Genomic DNA, 16,601 nt, shown 5'->3' with positions numbered 1-16,601 from the left:
AAGCAGATAGCATAGGCTGTCAGTGATAACCTCTTCCCTAGGCACAAGGAAATCCATAAAGAGATATCTGTCCACAGCCCATGACAGGATTAGGAATAAATTATGGCAGGGTAAAATAATTAGTAACACACAGCACTAGTGCTCAAACAATGTAGGCAGCTGCAACTGTATCTGCAGTATTTAATTTGAATCTATCTTCATATTAAAAAAGAAATGTTTTTCCAAATACCCTGTTAAGGAATACAATTTGACAAAGTCTCAGTTAAAATCCATATAGATACATGATGTTCAACCTCAGATATTCAGTAAATTCTACAGGGACTACTATAAATAGCTCAGTTTCAGATAAAGGACCCCTGTAAGGCGCTAGAAACAATGCTCCATCGCTCTACTGCACATAAACTCCATGTAAAATGTCGAGAACTGGATCCTCTAAAGCACCACAATACACCAGAGACAGAGGTCCCTCTGCCTCACAGAATGGACTGTACCAGAAAAACCTTCTTGTTAGGATGAATAGCAAACACACACATACACTCTCTGGTCTCCAAAACAAACATGCATGTGGTTAAAGTCTCTTCGTACTTACACAAGCATATTCATCTTGCCATTTTCTCTATAAGCACACATTTCAGAAATTTCTCACAGGCTTCTTGGGCTTATAACATATGCACATGTACAGAAAGAATGATTTTCAAAAACTGAATGAAAGTGCCTGAGTACACTGGTACACAAGAAGGCTGCTAAATAGCCTGTGGATCTATCTGCAAAGAGGAAATACACACAAACTGCATTTGCAGATATCCATAAGAGTATGTGCAAGCATGTCCCAGAAGGACTTTCTTATACAATTAATATGGGAAGAACTCACTGTTGGAAATACAGTTAACTTCTCCCCTTTGCTTGAAAGTTTATTCCTACAATAGCTGGAGAAAAGAGATGAACCTGGTAACCTCTACATCCTTTTCCAGCAGATGCTAAAGCGACACTGGCTCCTGGAACTGAAAGCACATGTGCACAGCACTTGGAGCCAGCACTTGGCCTTGCGCTTGCCTGCACAGACTGGGAGCACACATCAAGGGTGCATGGGGTGGCAGACACAAAATGATGTGCCTTCTGCAATGATATCTGCACCTCAAGCCACAGAACTGAAAAAAGCTTCTCAGTAGCAGTTATCTTTGAAAATGAGTACGTGCAAGGCATCTCGTTACCACCAGTCATGCCTAAGATTAATAGTGCAGCACTGAGCTGTTCTCCCTGAACACTTTTCTAATGAGTCTAGTACTTCCAGGTAGGGTAAAGTTCTCATTAGGTCTCAAGGATGTTCACAGGCAAAACTTCCTCAAAGATATTGCTTCAAGGTCTGGGCTTTTTCTCCTCTCTAACTTCGGTGCACTTTGTGTTTGTTTTAGTGCATGTGTAGCAGCTGTTACCATGGCAGCACTGCACAGAGGGCAGCAGCCTGGCAAAACTTCCCAGCGCCTTTCCAGCGGCTGAATTAAACCTGCCCTCTTGGTTTGCACAGAGGAAAATCTTGTGCTTTGGATTTCTCTGCTTTTAGGAGACAAAGAGGACCCAGCAGAGCATTCTGCTTTTAGCTATTTATTTTTAGCATTGCAGTGATACCAGAAACATGGAAGTAAACAGGAGGTTGTCAGGCTGTTGTAAATAGCACAAGATTAAACCCATGACTCGGGGGAACTCGCAGGCTAGGGCAGTTTATTAAGGAGATATTTAACTGTAATTTTTAGTATACTCGATTTCAAGTGTTTATGGAAATTACTATTGTATCTTAATGACCACATTTCAACATTTTCTCATTTCATGCCTGAGATTAGGAAAGACCCCGACGTCTGTGTGGGTGCCACTGCCCTCTCCTGGGCACAGCCTGCCAGGCCGGCAGCTGCTTCCCACTCCTGCACTGCGCAGTGAGATAATGGAATATGCGCTGCGTGTATTTTTAGAAACTAAAGAGGTAAATTCTGTCCTCGGTTCTAAATATAAAACTGATCCTGCATGCCCACCACAAAATTTTTAAAATCTTTAGCATTGACCAACCGTAATCCAACTGCAGGGCCCAAAGTAGATCCCAGAAGGAAGCTGGTACTTGCAGAGCAGGGTGTCCTGGAGGAAGCAGCCACACTGATCCCTAGTTTTGATGTGAACACATGCTTCAGCAATGTGCAATTACTAACTGGGAGGAGGGCAGCATCACAGCAGCAATAGTAATCTCTTCCTTTACACAACTCCATGTAATGATGCAAAAAAGTTAAAACCTTGGTTCCACTGCAAGTAGCAACATCTCTGTTGGTAGAACTGCCTAAAGACTTCTAGCTGCAATGCCCAGAGCTGTAGACAAACACTACAAACCTCAGCAAACTGTTTTTCAGATATCAATAAAAACACCATGAGCTGGAAAGGGAGGGAAAGTGTAACAATAATAAAAATCTGTACCTGTTCAGGGCATTGATATACCCCTGCTCCCTTTGAAGTCAGTCATTGCTCTGCTCTTGACTTTAGGGAGTCAAGGCTGATACTTCTGGCATGAAGGTTCCAAACAGTTTAAATTTGGATAGCAATATAGGAAGACAGAAAGAATGCCTGCTATCCAACCTCAGACCCAGCAGTTAGTAACAAGAGAGGACATTCATATTTTGCATTTTAAAAGTATTAAAGGGTCTGGAACTATTCTCTTGGCACCACCCTTGAAGATATTTGAATGGATGGATGAGATCTCCTCTCAGTCTACTTTTCTCTAGACTAAACAGGCCCCGCTCTTGTGGGTTCTCCTCCTATGAGAGATGCTCCAGACCCCATATCATCTCTGTGGCCTCCACTAGACCCTCTCCAGTAGCTCCTTGTCTCTCTTGTGCTGAGGAGCCCAGAACTGGGCACAGCATTCCAGATGTGGCCTCACCAGAGCTGAACAGAGGGGGAGGAACACCTCCCTTGACTTGCTGGCCACACCCTTCCTGATGCACCCAAGATCCCCCTTGGCCCTCCTGGCCCCCAGGGCCCACTCCCGGCTGATGGTCACCTTGTCATCTACCAAAACTTCCAGTCCCTCTCTGCAGAGCTACTCCTTAGTAGGTCAGGCCCCAGCCTGTGCTGCTACTTGGGGTTACTCTTCCCCAGGTGCAGGACCCTACACTTTGTATCATCAGCAAACTCGCTGCAAATCCCAAACAGAATGAAAGTAACACGAGTGTCATCATTTTCATGCTACATCTCTTTACTCTCCCACCTTGGTTTTCCCACTCAGAGCAATTCTGAGAATGGTTCTCCTGAGCAGAACCAGAAACATTTCTGTTCTCAGGAAAATTAGGCTCAATTTTGTTAATATTTACTAATTCACACACTAGTATTTGCTAATGTATGGAAGGGTAAATGAAGGATTCTCCTAATGAACTGAAATATATTTTCTCACAAATTTGATGTGTAAACATGGCCCTAAGAGATTCACAGATCAAAGAGCAATGGAGAGTAGCACAAGAAAGAAGAATATGTATTAACAAGGTTCTATACAGCCCTATAAGAAAACAGACAGAATTACCAAATACAGAATGTTTTAACCTCTACTCTGTGTGGCTGTCTGAAAAGAGGAAATAAAACCACATTAGCTCTACTGAACCTCACTTCCAGCTCCCATAGGATTGCATACTTACTGGGCTGCTATCTTAATGTATTTCTTTAACAGCTGAACACGCTTGCTGAGTTGAGAGCAAAGACAAATCTCGGTGACCACCCAGAACTGAATTTCATTGAATCTTCTTAAAAACAAGTCCAGATTTGCTGTGGTCTTTTTAAAGTTGTGCCTTCCAAAAGTGTGATAGATCAATTCCAGCTGGGAAAGAGAAAACAGTTTGGAATTCTTTTTGAAGTTGCGTTTCTTCAAGGAAAGAGACTAAGACTGACCAGGTAAGTATCTAGCCTGAAACTTGCTCTGCAGTTTAGTTTACATTTATAGCTGCACAGATGACAAGGATTCAGGTTACAAATCCAGTATACAATAGCTGAGGCATAGTAAAAGCGTCACTACAGATTATATATAAACAGCTTAATACCTTAAAACAAACAAAAGTAATTCAACAAGCAGCACATGTCCAGAAGAAGTCTAACTTTATTTTTCTATTTTGTCTATAAAATTAAGAATGTCTTATACTTTCAAAACTTGTAGGTGGCTTTATTGTAGAATTTTTGAAAATCGAGCTTAGAGAAAGTTTTGGAAATAATGAACAAAGCTACAATGTACAGTTAAACACTTTTTAATAGATTCTAACCTTCTAAATAGATCCTCATACCTCATGTACACAGTTGAAGAGCTCCCAGTCATAAATTGTCATCTGATGTGCTAAGTCTTTGGAACTCATCAGTTCAAATGTTCCTACTGTACCAGTAGATGGTCCTTCTTGTTCTGGCAATGGTGCCTACAAACAAAAAATATAAAAATATTTTAGACATGCTAAATCATATGGTTGGTGCTTTCATTCCATAATATTTCTAACTTTTTTTTTTTTTCAGTGTGACCACTTTCCTAATCATGTTTCTAATAGCAAAACTGAAATTGCCATAAAACTGAAATTTGCTTTTAAACACAGGCAGGTATTAGGAAATGAGAAGCCCTGTGCAAAACTAGTGTCCAATATGCACAGGATAGTTAGGAAAATTCTGAAAGCTCTTCAGAGACACTGTAAGAAAATAAGCCAGGCTGTTCTCAGTGTGGTATTTTTAACATTGTTCTAAAATTTGAATCTATAATACATGTTGTATTAAAGCTAACTAAAGCATGTGTGTTTGTTTAGGAGCATAGGTCTTTCCAAAGAACTTTTATGTTCCCTTTTTCACATTACACAAATAACTAGGCACCAAGGACAAGCCAAATACTTTTACATATTCCTGATTCTAATGATGAGAATTGTTACATCTAGCATGCTTCAGAAATCTGCAGTGAGTGCAAGATTTTCTGATCACTTATAAAACAAACATCATATTTTCTCTTTGACAGGACACAAATTTGATACACAATTTGTGATTGCAAATTCCTGGCTAGGCCAATTAAAATGATATAAGCACAGTCTTATGAAAAAGAACCAAGTACAACCCATTTCTGAAAGGCACTTCCATGCCACCCAATAAAGGAGACGTGATCTATGATTTTGCACACAGGTGAAGCAGTAAACAGAGATTTAAAACATGGCTTGAGATCAAGTCAGACGTGAAGCAGTCTGTTGTACATATCAGGGTGAAGTGTTTGAACCAGCGCTGCTAGGATACTGCCAAGCAGCCCCCTGGCAAACTGGAGGGTGAAACACCCGCAGAGGCGGCCGTGAACGCGCGGGTCACCGGTCCTGCTCCCAGGAGAGGGCGGCAGAGCTCACCCACGAGTTTCCCAGCTCCACCGCCTTGGTTAAACACGGAATGATGGAGCACGGAATTGTCAGCAGGCTGCTTTCCCAGCACAAACTCAGTCTGGACTCTGCCAGATTAACAGACCATATTTAGATGCTGCAATATAAGAAATGAGCCTACTAAATTAATCCTATTTTATATAAAGGGTAATATACTAGCAACAGAAATAAATCTGACTGGATTAATGCATCAAAACACTTTCTCAGTAGCACATAGTGTGTAGGGGTTTTATTGCTGTATGACTTCTTGCTTTGTACTCTAGGGAAACCTTTCCTTTCAATTATCATCATCATCCAAACTAACTAAAAAAACTTAACTAAATCACGAACATTATCACCTTAAAAGCTTAATCTATAAGTTTAAAAAATAGTAGAAAAGTATTCTCTAAAAAATCCAGAGCAGCCATTAATATTACAAAAAACTGCAGATTGCTTTGAATTGGGATTTGCACAAACACAAAATTTCTTTAGTTTATGATAACATATGAAATAAAAGTACAGCAGCTTTGTGTAGAAAATTCTAACTTGTGGAAATCTGTGGAAAGAGAACTGCCTACAGATTTAAAGACATCTTTTTTTCCTCCATTTGGAGATGAACACAACATAGCTGTTACCATAACAAACACATATTTTCCAAGGCTAGGAAAGAAGCACTTAGATGCAAACTCACAGCATATTTGAAAATTCATCTACCCAGAACAATTTTCACATGGGAATTGCCAAATGTAATGTGGATAAATGTTCATGAACAGGAAGCAGCCAGAAACTGGAATGTGAAATGATTAAACTGGGTGGCAGCTAAGGCTGTAACATTTTTTGATTTGTTTATACCTCTTTGAAAAAATGCAGCTGATAAGGGGCTGTAATTTGCTACGCAATGCTGAGGACCGTTTTTAAGGTGCTGAATGTACTTCTGTAATTCTTACTAAATTCAGTCTAGTTGATGAAAAGTAGCACATTGCAGCCCTGTATCTTAGAGCTCCCTGCAGCACTTTGAGTACTTGATGCATGGTAAATAGCACAGGGAAAAGGTACAGAAAGCCAAGACAATTTGCTGCAAAAGCTATGTGTATATAGACAATGCAGAGCCATAAATAAGTACCCAGCACAGTTTTACTGATGCAACACCCCTGCTTTACAGTAGCATGCCCCATGAGGGTATCTACTTGGCAGGATTAATTAACCTTAAGGGAACACCAGAATTTAATAAGCTGAACAAGAGGTATCTCTGCATGGAACTACATATGCTGGATGTGCATTCCCTGGTTACTAAATTGAAAGCAGCAGCAAAGAATAGATTTTACCATATCCATAAAAGAAATCAGGCATACATACTAAGTGGCTTGTTAAAAGCATACAGGAGGCTGAAACAAGGCTAGGAGTAATAGAGTTCATGCTGACATGACTTGGCAATGACATTTGTTTTTAATGAAATAAAAGGAACAAAAAGTACAGTCAAATCAAACTCTCTAAAAGCAGACCCCATGGAGATTGCTAGAATGACTGTATAAACTGTAAGTACTTATGAGCAATTCTACCTAAGAAAAAAACAGACTTTCTACCAGGAATATTTTCTGTGATTCTACTTAGAATTATCTCAGATTTTGACACAGTATTTTGGGGGGATGAGAAATAAAACAAAATTAAGGAATTTACTGCTGGAATCAAATCTCCAGAATGCTTTAATTGATAATTTAATTCACTTATCTCAGAAAATATATCTCCATGACTTTGAGGAGATAATTGTGTAATGAAGAATTACTGCATGTCTTGGTAACAATACTCAGCTCTTCCTAAATGCTCAGTGTGACAGAGGGAGTACCGGGATCAAGTTCTGTTACATGGATCAGATGGATGGATTTCTGGTCTACTTTAGGGAATTAGAACATCAGCTCATTTTATTTTCATGGCTCATCCTACTGCAGCGTGACAAGCCCTTTATTGTGAATGTTTCCACTAGTTTTTATCTGAAGTGTGGAAATGCAGAAAGGACCAGGTGTTCAAAGAAATCAAAGCCCTGATGTTCCTGAGCACTGCACACATACGTACCAAGGAATCGAACTGATCCCGAGGGCACGCAAACAGCCGGCCGTTAACGCTCAGAGTGGTGAACACCGAAACATCGTGAGGCTTGAGCACAACCTTTTCTGTAGAAATGAAACAAATTATTATTTGTTACACTTTACAGCAGGATTGATCTACCAGCTGCACAGATCACCCTTCTGGGAACAAATTTTGTCCAGTAACTCAAGTATTTAGGATACAGAATAGAAGACAGCAAGATCTTCTTTACTGAAGAAATGTGGTAAGCTCAGCCCAAACTAGTCTCCTACAGAATCAGAATCCCAGTCCCAAACTGTACAGACAGGTCAAGAAGCCTGTGCTGCTATCACCAGAATCTACCTGCAAAGTTAGGCCTAATCAGGGAGTTCAGTCATTCATTGCTGAGCTGTAAACATTTGGAGAGCTGTTCTTAAAAGAAATTGCTCTGGAAGGCAGTAACTGCTCAAGAAGGTGATGGAAATGCATTACAACATTTCTAAAAGAGCATCACATCACAGGTAAAGAAAAGATAAGGAAATAACTTACAAAACAGTCTCTTCCAGAAGATGTTGGTGGTCAGCAAATCTGACAAAAAATTGCTTCAACTGCAAAAAGTAAAGCTGCCTGGTGTCAGCTCTCAGGAAGTGAGCCATTTTTGGCAGGCTCCACTGTTTGCAAAAATGCCTTCCAACACAGCTCTCATTACCTCTGTGTGTCTCCACACAGTAATACTCAACCAAAGCACTTGAGCAACACCAGTTCCCTGCAGAATCCACCCGCCAGTGACTCTCGCATTTCCACAGCCTAGAGGGGCACCTGATCCCTGACCCTCTGCAAACACTAGGTGTATTTGGCACTAAGTTGCTCTTCAATGGTTTGCATGGACAGAGCAGGAAAAATGGTAGTGACCACTGCCAGAATGTTGGCACTGCGGTGTTTTGTGACATTACTGATTCCTGAGTCTAGTATGAATTTATCCAAGCTTGCCTCCTATTTCTGTTGTTAAAAAACTCTTGCAAGTCTAACAGTGAAGGAAAATCAGGGTAGCTGTGCTCTGTAACATGCAGATACACAAGATTCTCCACTGGTCCTGTCTCCCATGAGAGCTGCAGTCTGTGCCTGCAGGAGAGGAAGGACTTGCCTCTAATTAGGACTTGTGTGAGACCTGAACATGTGCATGGGTATAAAACCTTGATTGAACTGATCTTTCATTCCCTCCGAAATTCTGCTTCACCATAACTGAGGAGTGTTTAGGATGATGCAAGTACAGTACCTCCTCCTGAACTCATCTTTACTATGATGAGGCCTTCTCCAGAGCCCAGCTTGTCTGCTACTGCACCGATCACTTCCTTCACAGAAGATGACACCGGCACACGGATAGTGGTGTAGGTTTGGTCTATGCAGTACACCTTAAACAGAACTAAAGAAAAAAACATTGCACGGTTTATTCCACGGGTAAAAACCACTCATTTACCATACAAATTACTTTCACTTCAGTAACCATTCCTCACAAAATGAAACAAAGAAACAATAAATCACTACATAGCTCCCCATCCTCAGATGCTCTACAATTTCTGTACAGAAATCTTTGATTTCCCAGAGTTTTGGATTTTGGATTTTCAGCGTTCCAGACAATGCCTGTCCTATGAATGAGAAAGGGACAGCCATATGAAAAGAGCAGAGTTACTGTCTGTCTGGACACAAGAGGTAGTATTTCCCAGCAGCAGGAACTGTTTCCCTCTTTGTAGGCCTAGAAACACCACTATGGACAACAGAAGCTGCATGATTGGCAGGATGTCTGCTGTTCATATATAGTTATATATATATAGTTATATATAGTTAGTTCCAGCTTTAGAATGGTTCTTCTAATGGTCTGATTTCTGCCACCAGCTTTCTCAGCTACATGACCTTGAATTTTGTTACCTTGCTTTTACTGCTGTTCATTAGCAAGAGCTATCCTTTAATATCAAACATGTTGAAGAAGCAGCTGGTTTAGGTGATGAAGTTCCACAAAACAACCATTAAGAGTACCTTATCAGTAATCTGAAAATGACATTCTGATACACTGCTGTAAATTTTATCTTAATCTCTTCAGAGAATCAAACAACACCAATAGGGCAAATGAGCAGATTTTGGTTTTTAGGCTGTGAGCCTAGATTCTCAGATTCTAGATCCATGGTCCATGGCATGATTATCTGCTCCACTCCTACCTTGCAAAGAACAGCTGTACATGTTAGCTCAAACTACATAGGGGAGACAGAAGCTCAAACATGACCTTCAGCTTCCACTCTTTATTGCCCTGCCATTCCCTGCAGTACAGTGTCTTACTGGTTCTTCCCTGTTTTGTTAATTCCTTATTTTAAAGGTTTTTACATCTTCCTCTGAGGAAGCAGTGTTTGATAGCACAAGTAACTAAGGGAAAAGACCAGGAGCACCTCAAATCAACAATAGAGAATAGTGGGCTAGCAAAAGCAAAGAGAGTTTGTTTCAGGCCAGGCTCCAAAATTCTAGGTAGGTACTTTCATTTATTTTTAGACCTTTTTGTGAGACAGACAAATCTATATAGATGTCAGTGGCTCAAGAAAACTTAGCAGAGAAGAAACTCACCTTCATCACTGCCCCTGATAGGCTGGCGTTTCTGTGCTCTGTCATCACTTGTGTTGAACAGCTGCAGAAGAACTTTGTGCTGAAAATGAATCATTGAGATTCACATTAATGCAAGAATAAACATGTGGTGCACATGAACTACAATACATCTCTTATCAATGGCAGGGAAAAGAGTAGCAATGCAAAATTTGACAATGTTAAAAGCTATCTCTCAATGTGTTTTTTTAATATATCCATTATTACTAAAGAGAAGATTATGAATTTGCTGTGCTTAAGATTTTACTTGAGAAAATTAACAAATAAATTTTCTTACCTTTTTTTGTGGTGCTTTAGGTTCTTCAGAACTATAAAAAGGTAAAGCATGGAATATACAATGAAATATTGCCTGGAAGATTTTGTGTACAAAATCACCTATAGAACATGGACCACTTGTCAAACTAGCATATCAATGTAATCTTATTTCTATATGAAAAGACTAGATGATACCACAGTTAATCTATGACCAAGGCAGAAAAAATATTATACAAAGTTCATGTAAGCATGAAATAAGCTTCTGTCAATCTCTCAGTAAGGGTATGGTGTTTGCAAGAATGATGTGGAAAAGAGGGCCACAGACATTAATGCAAATAAGGCTGCATGCAAACTCAATTTCATATAACTGAGTGTCATTCACGAAATGGCTTTTTAATAGATATAACCAATAAATTTTCTTCATCAATGTACTGAGAAAAAGGGCAGGGAAAGAAAAGAAGCAAAAACTATGCTTACATTTGCTTTACAATTTTCTCTAGCTCTGGAAGTTGCTCCTTTAGTGCTGCAATCATTCTGGTATCATCTGATACAGATACATAAAATTCCTGTAAATGATACAGAATAGTCTTTAAATAACTATAGGGGTAAATGAGCAGTACTCAGGAGAGAGGATTATGAGATGACATCTGATAGCTTAATGATTATAAAGAATGATAATCTGCATAGAGGAACACATGCTGGGCCCAACCCTCTATTACTTCTACTTGTTTATCTCCAGCTGATTTAAAGCAAGAGTTATACATGCAGAAGGGAAGCTCTGATGAGGCTCCTTAGCTCACTCTGTAACCACCGGCTGCTTGTGTAAAACCTGCATTTTCACATTGTCAAGGATAAAGACTAAAAAATCCACAAATAATCTAGCATGATAGGTTTTTTTACTCATTGCTGTGGTAGTCTTTAGTTCTTGATTTGCTCCTGAGTCACTGACTCTCAGCTACTCTAATCCATTACAGTATTATCCACTTTTGAACCCTCCTCAAACCTCTTCCTGTTATATCTACATAAAACTGTTCCCAAGAAGGATCTCTGTGCTTGCAACTAGTGATTATTCTTTAACTTCTGGACTAATGAAAGTCTATGTCATCTCCAAAGCTTGAAAAGCTTTCCCATGTGGGTTTGTGGGGTGTCTACCACTCTTAAAGCCCCTCTCTATTCCCCTTTGCTGAATCTTAGATTCAGTTTTAAGCTCTTTAGAACAAGAACCTTCATTTGGCCAGTAACATATGGGACTCTGTTCCATAAACACCATATATAATAAGCAATAATGGCAATCCCAATCATTTAACATGACATTGGCAGTGCATTCTAATCTTAGAAATCCAAGGATATGGCAGCTACCACAAAGAATGTGCAAGGGTTCTGAAGACAAAGAGCTTAAGTTCCAATAGCTGCAGTACAGCTTTCATTCAAATGACAAGGACTTTTGGTTCTGTAGAGTGGCAGCCCTCCAGCTCCTCCCTGGCACACCTCAGGCAGGCATAAACAGCCCTCCAGTTCAAGCTGTAGAGCCCCTGAACCATTCAGAAGAAAATACTAGAAAAAGCAAATTCAGCTACTGCTGTAACACAAGCTACCCATACAGTGTTTGAAAGGGATCTGCAACACTATTTTCAGAGGTCCAGAGGCTGGTAATGGTTGTGGTGCCTTTACTGTCTGCAGCCAAACCTGATCATAAACTGAAATAAACTCTGCACTTTGAAATGATCTCTTTCCCTTCAGTGATACAGTGATTCCTTTATACCTCCAGAAAGGCCATTGCTACTTCATCTTCTTGTAGCAAATCTCCATATAAAGCGGCCCACTGCAGAACCAGCCGAATGACTCGCCGTTTATTGTTGAGGGCATAATCCATTTTCTCCTGCTCTGTACCCTGAGAAGGCTGGGCATGATAGGTGCCCCAGAGTCAAGGAAAACATTCAGTGATTGAAAATATCAAACCCAGTGTGAATTCACGAGCAACTGACTTCCAATAAGCCACTTTCAGGGTGCTCAAACATAACTTTCCAATATACACTTCTAAATTCTGACATCCACTAGCATAAGAATTTGCAAATTTTTCACGTTCATACTAAAAAGTAAAATGAAAAAGAATTTCCTGAAGAGCACAGGAAGGATCACAGTTTCACCACAGAGATGGTCGCTGTAGGGGAACAGAAGAGAAATGACACTTGGAACAACAAAGAGGATTAACCATGGAGACTGAAAAACGATATTTCTCCTTGTTCCTCTTTGGAAACAGTTGAAGAAAAAGAAAAATGTCACTTTGTGTTCATTAACAATTCCAATTTTCTGTTTGTGAGGAAGACTACCAGAATGAACCACCAGTGTTATTCCTTTTTTACAAGTCTTTACAAGTTATTGTAATCAAAATGAACCTCAGTCCTACTAAGGGAAGGGGACTTTGATATTTACAGCCTAAACTGACTATAGAAACACAGGGTAAAATAATAAATTTTGTAGTAGCCTCATTGTCATGAAGAAAACAGACATTTCCATTATGTCAAATGAAGTGTATTTTGGACACAATACTTTGTGAAAGTTATTTTGTGATGAACAATATGAAAAAATGGGAAACAGTTCATTGACCTTTTTAAAGACAAAGTGTCAACATCACAAAAATATACAAACAGCTAAAAGGCCAAAAGTAACATTTAGGGAAAGAAAAAAACCAAGAAAAAAAGTAAAGGCACAATGTGTAATAAATTGAGATAATTTGAGCCTTTAACTTGTGTGAAAATGAAGTATCTCCAGAAGAAACAGGGTATGACAATTTTTGTGTCTATTTCTCACTGAAAAAGGGTTAACAATATATATTTCAACTGTTCAAATAAACTGAGAGCTGAGTGGAAAGTAAGCACCGAATGAGTCCAGTTACATCTTCAACTTTGCTTCCCAGTTACTGGAATTCTGATTCTGGACTGCCATCAGTAATGCTATTCCCAGTTACATAGTAACATGTAACATTAAAATACTGACACTCTCCCTCACAGCCATGTCCAACATCCTTGCATCCTTTCAAGAGGCACTTTCAGTTGCTGTACCAAAATATTTTAAAATATTAATGAGAAAATAAAAATATTAATGAGTACAAATTATAGAAGGTATTTATTCTAAGCTACTAATTTAGGAAAAAAAATCTCTAACAATAAAATTAATGAAATGCAATGGGGAAAAGTACCTATTAAATCACACTTTGAAATGATCCTGTGGCCCAAAGCCCCTGGGGCACTCACTTGACTGACAAACTTTCAGCATTCTGCATTTTCATTTCATTTGGAGAGGTTTAAAATTAGTAGAAAACTGAACATGACAGTACAATTAAGGCAGAAAGTAAGTCAGAAGGTCATAAGAAGTAAATAATTCCTTCTAAGTTATGTGCTCCAATATCTTGGGGAGCAAGTTTAATATTCTACCGAGTCATTTTTCTCATGCCATATTTACCTTTCAAACACTATAATTATTTAATGTATTTTTACTTTCTTATTAACTGACTCACCACAGTCACTGGTAATTTTTCTGTATTTTTACTGCTCATTTACATTGATTTCTCTTTTATTAACATTATCACAGAGAAATTCAATGAAAGGTTCTCACATTTTTATGTGATCTTCAGGATGCAGCTTCACTACAGACTGCAATCAGAAATAAACTGTGATGTATACTTGCAACAAGTGTCAGATAATTGCAAAATATTTACAACACCAATATGGTTAGAGCTCAATATATACATATATTTCTAATTTTCCCTAGCATATGCTAAGAAATTGAAGCAATTCTGAAGGCTGTTCTTCCCTGTATAGGAAGACCCAGTTATATCAGGAGCTCTACAAGACATTGCAACAACAGAATGCAAACTTTCTTGGTGGCACGATGGTAAAGGAGGTTAGCAAAGCACTCATAGAGAAATGTGCTGAAGAACTATCATCTACAGAGAGCAAAAGAGGAGTTTATACCTTGCAAGTATTTAGACAGTGTTCCTTTAAAGGTGTACCCCTGCACACATGCTTACACACTTGCACTAACCCAAGGTCACTTTTGGAGTTGCTGCTCAATTTCAGGTTTTCTTTCAGGCCTTGTCCTGCCTCCCTCTGACAAGCTGTAGCTCTGAGAGTTTGTTCATTTCTGTTCTGTGAAGAAGAGGGAAAAAGGGGCCTTGGTCCAACACACAGGACTTATATCCTGATCCAGGACAGGGGAGCATGCTTTGCTTCCCTATTAAACAGAAGTGATTATTTTTCTTTTTGCAGGATCTATATTCTTTAATGACTGAAAAAGATTTGGTGCTGCCAAAGGACAGCACAGAACAAGCATGGAATCCACAGCAAGCAATAATGTTACTTGGACAAAATGGTGCACCTGTCCATTCCTTTTAGGATTAAAATAACTTACAAATGACTACTGTAAAAGAAGTGAAAACCCAAATAATTTATACTCTGTACTATGCTTGAAAGCACTTCAGTTGTCTAGCTCTACTCATACTTGCATGCTACCAGCTAAAATAGTATCCTAAGTGGGTGCAGGAAAATAGACTTGTTTTGATTCAAAATTGGGAGCTGAAGTAAAAAGTCGCCGACTGAATCAACTTTTCTTCTTTTTCCGTTTTAATTTCCTCATTGAGCATAACTAATCTCTCCTTAGTCTCACAGCACTGGCGAACACTTTTGTAGTGTGATTTTGCTCCAAAAAGATGAGCTTTGTTAGGAACCTTTCAACTCTAACAATAAATTTCAATGGTACAATCAACAAAGCACAGCTAGCTTTTCCATATTCAGAATGGACTAAATAAATAATAATTCAGCTCCAGGAAAGCTAACACTAAAGCAGTAGGATACCAGTTACTTCCAGCTCCTCTCTGAAAAGAATTAACATGATGCTTGCCATGACCCACTAAAGACCATGATCTTAGCATCCTCTCCAGAACAGATTACATCACAAGTGAGTATTTATACTTAAGTGTGATTGTCCTTAACTTTGATTACCAGAAAAGCTTTTCCCCTGTAAAGAATGAGGCACATTTTGCTTATGGGTCTGATTTTCCCCGTTGTTAGATGGAGGTATTCAATTATAACTGAGGATAGAGAAGCCTGAATCTCAAATGGACTGACTGAATAATATAAGCTAAGTGAATCAGGGCCAAACCCCCCAAACATTAAAAGTGCTGCCCTTTCTTCCCCTCTCAATGCTGTCAGCAACAGCGTTTCATAATACTTTTGATATCCAAAACAATGTGATTTTGGAAAAAATGTTTGTTTCAGGTGTGTGAACAATCTTCTACACACCAGTTTCATGGGTCCAAAGGTTTTCAAAACAATTACTCTCCTCGCTAGGAGTAACACAAATGGATTCTCAAGCTTGCCAGCCAAGGACACAATGCTCTATTTTGTGGTTTCAGGAGGTGAGCTTTCCCAGATGTCACTCGCCCCACTGAGCTTGAAGGAAAGCACTTTCACACCATTGCGATTCAAAACAAATAAATAGGGAGCTGAAGTTATTATACCCCTGTCAGAATTCTATAAAACAGAAAACATTATATGTTTATTTAATGTTCCCAGTCACTTGATAGCTTCAAGTCACTGTGCACAAGGAAAACTCTCTATGTCCAATAGCTCCTCAAACTAAACAATCTGCCAGTAATTGACAGGTGGACATTTCACAGACTCCTGTGAAACATGCAGAGAGGACGAGAATCACCCCCAGCTCTCAGTGCTCTCCACTATGAAGATTTCATCTCGTAGTATTCACATCCAACTGAAGTTTCTTACAGTTTGTTTGCATATGCTATAGACTATACTACAGATTATTACTACTTTTTCATAACAATTATGACAGTGCCTAGGAACTACTTACCCACTGGTCTACAAGTTCAGGCAGCCTCTTGCTAGAGGCAGTTTGCAGTTTGCAATCTGTAAAGTGAACCACTGAAATCACTAAGCCATAACTATCCCAGCTAAAATGTAGATGCTGTAGTTCAGCAAAACCCAAGAAAGACAGGAAAGATACAGGAAGAGTAACCCAAACTTTTATGTAATTTTGCGTATTTGGTGGAGGAACAGTACATTTATTTCCCTTGGAACAGTAATCAGCACAAGAAATATAGTTTTCATGGTCTGTACTGTATCTCATCATGGGTTATAACTATCCATTTCAGAGCTGTTGAGTTATGGACAGCTGCTAGTCAGACACTGATAATCTACTCACAAGGCACAGCCTCCACGGGACGTGATGTACTTC

General features: G+C 39.3%; 1 protein-coding gene across 9 annotated transcripts in view; it reads right to left on the bottom strand.

The window, feature by feature from the left end:
- Positions 1–16,601, bottom strand: part of RAPGEF4 (Rap guanine nucleotide exchange factor 4) — a 150,886-nt gene that overhangs the window by 17,090 nt on the left and 117,195 nt on the right. For 8 of the 9 annotated variants that reach the window (XM_038142848.1, XM_038142849.1, XM_038142853.1 and 5 more), the window contains 8 exons: positions 12,112–12,262; positions 10,827–10,915; positions 10,372–10,402; positions 10,059–10,137; positions 8,725–8,871; positions 7,458–7,555; positions 4,302–4,427; positions 3,666–3,844 (listed from right to left, as the gene is read on the bottom strand). In XM_038142848.1, coding sequence (XP_037998776.1) covers positions 3,666–3,844; positions 4,302–4,427; positions 7,458–7,555; positions 8,725–8,871; positions 10,059–10,137; positions 10,372–10,402; positions 10,827–10,915; positions 12,112–12,262 — 900 coding nt within the window. Of the gene's footprint in view, positions 1–3,665; positions 3,845–4,301; positions 4,428–7,457; positions 7,556–8,724; positions 8,872–10,058; positions 10,140–10,371; positions 10,403–10,826; positions 10,916–12,111; positions 12,263–16,601 lie in introns of those variants that run through there. The other variant, XR_005257603.1, reaches the window with a different exon arrangement.

The sequence above is a fragment of the Motacilla alba genome, chromosome 7, assembly GCF_015832195.1.
Source record: "Motacilla alba alba isolate MOTALB_02 chromosome 7, Motacilla_alba_V1.0_pri, whole genome shotgun sequence".
In the NCBI taxonomy this organism is placed as follows: Eukaryota; Metazoa; Chordata; class Aves; order Passeriformes; family Motacillidae; genus Motacilla; species Motacilla alba.
Note: the sequence above shows the minus strand (reverse complement) of the source record. Positions and strands in the feature narration are given on the sequence as shown.